The sequence below is a fragment of the Vitis vinifera genome, chromosome 16 (genome assembly GCF_030704535.1).
Source record: "Vitis vinifera cultivar Pinot Noir 40024 chromosome 16, ASM3070453v1".
Classification (NCBI taxonomy): domain Eukaryota; kingdom Viridiplantae; phylum Streptophyta; class Magnoliopsida; order Vitales; family Vitaceae; genus Vitis; species Vitis vinifera.
Window position 1 is genome coordinate 20,343,690 of NC_081820.1, and position 4,941 is coordinate 20,348,630.

General features: G+C 38.0%; 1 protein-coding gene across 1 annotated transcript; it reads right to left on the reverse strand.

Annotated features, from left to right (window-relative positions):
* Nucleotides 1–241: 241 nt before the first annotated feature.
* Nucleotides 242–802, reverse strand: LOC104882165 (chaperone protein ClpB1-like). Its single transcript, XM_019225971.1, has 3 exons — nt 756–802; nt 548–653; nt 242–493 (listed from the first exon to the last, which is right to left on the reverse strand). Exons 1-3 carry the CDS (start codon nt 800–802, stop codon nt 242–244), a joined length of 405 nt encoding a protein of 134 aa, XP_019081516.1.
* Nucleotides 803–4,941: the final 4,139 nt, after the last annotated feature.

The following is a 4,941-nucleotide window of genomic DNA, read 5'->3' on the forward strand; positions in this document are numbered from 1 at the left end:
AAAGCTTGGGTGATTTGAAATTATATGAAAATCATAAATTATCAAACTATTCACAAAGTGAAGTTCAAGAAATTCATTTTCAAAATCAGAGAAGGGGGAATGAGAGGAGATGACACGAGGGCACTAAGATTTGCATGGTGAACAGGGCCATGCAAAGAAAATCCCCTTCTTAGCCCACTTAAAAAACCGGTCAATTTCTGGATCTGTGGCTTCTCAGCAACCCTTGACCTGGACAGGTATGTCAAGGCCATGAACGTACCTCTCCCCTATATTTTGCCCCAGCAACCAAAGCACCCATATCCAATGCCATAGGTCTTACTTCAGCGAGATTACTGGGAACACCCCCTCTTACAATTTTCTGAGCTAATCTTTCAACAACAGCAGTCTTACCCATACCTGGTTCTTCAATAAGAACAGGGTCGTTCTTAGTCTCCCTTGGAAGAATCATGATGACCTTCCGAATCTCTTCGTCTCGGCTAATGACAGGATCAAGCTTTCCAGTTTACTCAACCAGGTCACACCCATAAGTCTTCAATGCTTGGAATGCAGTGTTCCCAGAAGCACTTTCCACCTTCTTACCTTCTTTCCTTCGAAACTTCTGAACCTCAGATTTCACTTTAGAAGTGCTAACCCCAGCTTCTTTAAGCAGATCACTGATTTGGGAATCCTCAAGAAGGCCAAGAATCAATTGAACAACTGCTAAATGGATGTCACACGTGACTTTTGTAAAGATTGGGCTCGCCTAAACACCAAACAGAGATAGGCTTCCGGCGTCGCCAACAGTGGCCAAGGCTACGGCCATAGCGGATTAGGTGATGGCGATCGTCGACGGCGCCACACAGGGCAGTGAGATGGATGTCGCGGCTGAGTTTGGTACCCAGCTGTCAACCAAACCCTGTGCTGAACCCCACAGGAGGAGCCCTGTTCACGGGCTGTGACAATCCACCTGCAAATCCTAGGGACAAATCGGGTTGATTAAGTGCCGCAGCTGCACCTAACAATGGGTTCAGAATGCCGACACTTCTTCCCATTGATGGCTTGCCCGCTCTCACGGGCATGGCCCTCATGCTGGCTGTCACGTTCCAAGGCGTTCACAAGCGCATCATGGACCCTCTGTGGGTAGTTTTCAGACTCAGGCTTGTCATGGAGATAAATCACGTCCAAAGCGAAGAGTCTCGGGTTGACAGGCCATTGATGTTGAGGATGAGTTGCGGCCCCTCACAGAACCGAAAGTAAAGAGAAGCAGAGAATCGATCAGCGTCAAGTCTTTCGGGAAAGCGTTTCGCCGCCGGCGTCATTCGAGGACAGCTTTGCTTGCTTTATTTCTAGGAGACAAATTAAGTGTCTCTTAAGCTGTTGATGGCTGCACCGGTTTGTGAGGATGGTGAGGTGCATGAAGCGTAGAAAATGGGTATGAATAAGTCTAGAGAGAGAAATGGGTAGGCATGAGTCCCATGTGCGTGAGTAGGGTGGAAGATGAATGGGAGATGATGGGCATGACAATGGGCATGAACAGGGATGGAATCAGGTGGGCACAAGACGAACATGAGCGCGGAATGAACGTGATGCAGCCATGCATGGCCATGCATGGTCATGTAAGGATGGTATATAATGGGTTTGGTGTAGTGATGGATACACGGTATATATGAAGAAAAGAATGGGTTAAAGGTGGTGGCCAAATGTGGGAAGGAGTAGTGGCAATGACATGAGAGAGGTTTACAAGCAAGTTGGGAAGATATTGGGATCGGTAATTTTTGGCAAAGCTCTTTCCCATTTCCACAGTCCCTCCATTGTTGAAATTCCGTTCAGATGCTCCTTCTTAGAATTGACTCATTGATGAGTGTAAAAAAAACAGTTGAAGCTCTCATAGATAACTAGGCAACCCTCCAGGAATATTGTTGCCATATAGTAACAAATTGATGAGACTCAAACATCTCCTGAAGATACCCTCACATTCCCTTCATTTGGCCTTTCCGGTGCAAAGTCAGATGTTCTTAGGATGTACTCCTGAATAATTTCCACAAAAACTCCAAGGTCCACAGTACCAGATTGTCAGAAGAGTGAAATGCTTCAACAATAAGATCATTAAATCTGAGATAACTTGTGCTGAATTTGGGATGAAATGATCTCTTCCCTGAGATGATAAGCTACATTTCTTCAATAGTAACAACACCCCTTTAGCAAATAACCCTGACCCTGATGACACCTTCCCATTACAGCTTCGTACCCAAGAAAGTCCATACACCAAGAACAGAGAGAAAATAACAAGAAAACAGAGAAATGAGAGAAGAGAAATAGGATGAAGTATTAAGGACCATACTTCATTTCCTAGTTGGTGGGCTTGTAGATGGATGGATTAAAAAGGTTTATTTCCATTAAAATGTCACAGAGCAGATAAAATGGGATTAAAATCAATTTTGAGCACAGGCAGGAGCAATAGAAGAAATAACAACTATGAAGAATAAAAACAATGCATCAACCAGAAGTCAGTAGCAGCACGTCTTAATGAAAGTGAATGAAAAGAAAGAAAAGGAAAACTTACTTCCTTGTTTGCTCCCTGGTTTTCTCAAACTCTGCTCTCAAAATAGCAAAAGTTTCCTCCCCCTTAAGCAATGGATCTCCGCTCCTCCCTCCTCTCCTGAAAAATATCCTCTCCTTGAAGCTCAAGACTCTCTGAAAACCGGCCAGGAACCTCCCCCTCAAAGCTCTCTGCCCCCTTCCAAATATCTCTCTCTAACCGACTCTGAAAAGCACTACTACCCTCCGTAACAGAAACCCTGCCTCCACTCTCTCTCTGCCTCTCTAATGGAAAACCCCTCCAGAATCAGTCTCATCCTCAAAATATCTCTAACGGCCTCCCAAAAAGCAAAAACCTCCCCATGCCAGACGACACCACCTGCCCCTTTTTTTGTGCAGCTGGCTGTCCTCCCATAATAGAAGATACGTTCCCCTGATTCCAGAATGTTCTTCACTTTCCAGGTGTCTTCCTCTGATTGGTCCATCAATTCCACCATAGTGATTCCATTAGTAGCCAACCCGAGAGTGACACGTGGCTAGCCAAGGCTCTTCCACGTGGCAAAATCAGCTGCAGCAAAGAATGACCTAAATGGGGGTCTACAATAAATTTATCTTATGTCGTTAAATATCACTTTTAGAAATTTAAATATATACTTCAATTTTTTTAAACCGTTTTTAAAACCATTACTTTTTCAAAAGAATTTTACATAAAATTTATTATCATTTAAAATTTTTTTTTTAAAGTATATCCAAAGCAACACTAAATTTATTTATTTATTCTTTTTAAATATATATAAAATAACAAAAATTACTACTCATAAAAATAAAATGTAAAGATTTATCGTATTTACTTATGACCAATGATGAAAATATCGGTAATCACGGATATATCGGTACTTCGATTTTAGGATATATCGGATATATCGGAGATATATCAAGCATATTCTGGAAAAAAATATTGGTAGGTTTAAAATTGTTAAAAACTCATGGAAATACAAGGAAAACCTCATAATAATATAATTAGAAGTATAATGAACATTTTAAAATTGTTTTATTGAAAAATTTGATATACATATGATATAATTTGCGATATTAGATGTAATTATATCATGTCGATCTATAAGAAATGTTAATTTTGTAATTGTTCTCATTATAAAGTCACATAAAATACTTTATTTCATTAAATATCAATAATTTTTACACATTAAATTCATTAAATAAACATATTTCATATTCAAAATATACTAGTTCATGTTAATTAAATTAATTAAATAATTTAGCATGTTAATTAAATTAATTAAATAATTTAGCTAAGTTAACTAGTTTAATTTAATTCTAAATGTGAAAATAAATCAGAAATAATCATCTAACATAAACATATCAATTTATAATTAAATAATCAAATTAACCTAAGTTAATTCAATAAAAATATAAAAATTAATTACAATTGAATGTAAAAATAGCATTAAATCATCCATATTGCAAACATACTAATTAATTGAAAATACATGAATTAATTACAATTGCAAACAAAATTAATTACAATTTAAAACAAATATACCTTAAAACGATTAAATAATTGAGCAACCTTAATAAAAATTGGAGTAATGAGAGAACAAACGAAGAATGAAAGCAAAAATGGATGAAATAGATGAAATTTAGGCTATTTATAAAAGAAATTTGGGCCAAAATAGCCGTTGGAACGTTAATTTCCGTTGCAAATCAATTTTGGCCATTGGATCAAAAACTGGGAGCAATCTGGCAATTGGATCGCCATATTACCATTGGAATCACATCTAGGTCGTCGAATCAACACGGGCGTGATTTGGGCCGTCAAATCACGTTGCATGAAAGAGGGAAAATATCGCCAAAAAATCAGCGATTTATCTCCGATATATCACCGATATTTTGGCAATATTTGCGGAAATATCTCCCCTCCGATTTTTCTCCACGAAATATCGTGTCGACCATTTCCGATACGCGACATATTGGCGATATATCGCTGATATATCCCAACATTTTCCTCATTGCTTATGAAATATTGGAATAAGGTGGCCTGTCCAAATCTGACTCATTTAATGATGTAATATTTTGTTTCCCAATCACTTCTCAATAAACTCAGAATAACTTGGAGGGGATACAAGTATACAACTTGTTTCAAAAAGTTCAAAAGACCAAAATTTGCTATTGTTTCAATACTTGAAGCAAGATAGGAAACCAAGAAATTATCATTTGACATAAGGGGAATGTCGATATTGAAGGAATATTATCATATATTAGGGTCTTCCCCCATATGAAGTGCTAGTTCTTATTGGTACTTTACATTAAATTTTTTCGGTACTTGGATTAATTATACTCTATTGTCAAAGAAAATGATTTTTAAAAAAAGTTTTAATCTCTAAATGGTAATTAGAGATGACAAAG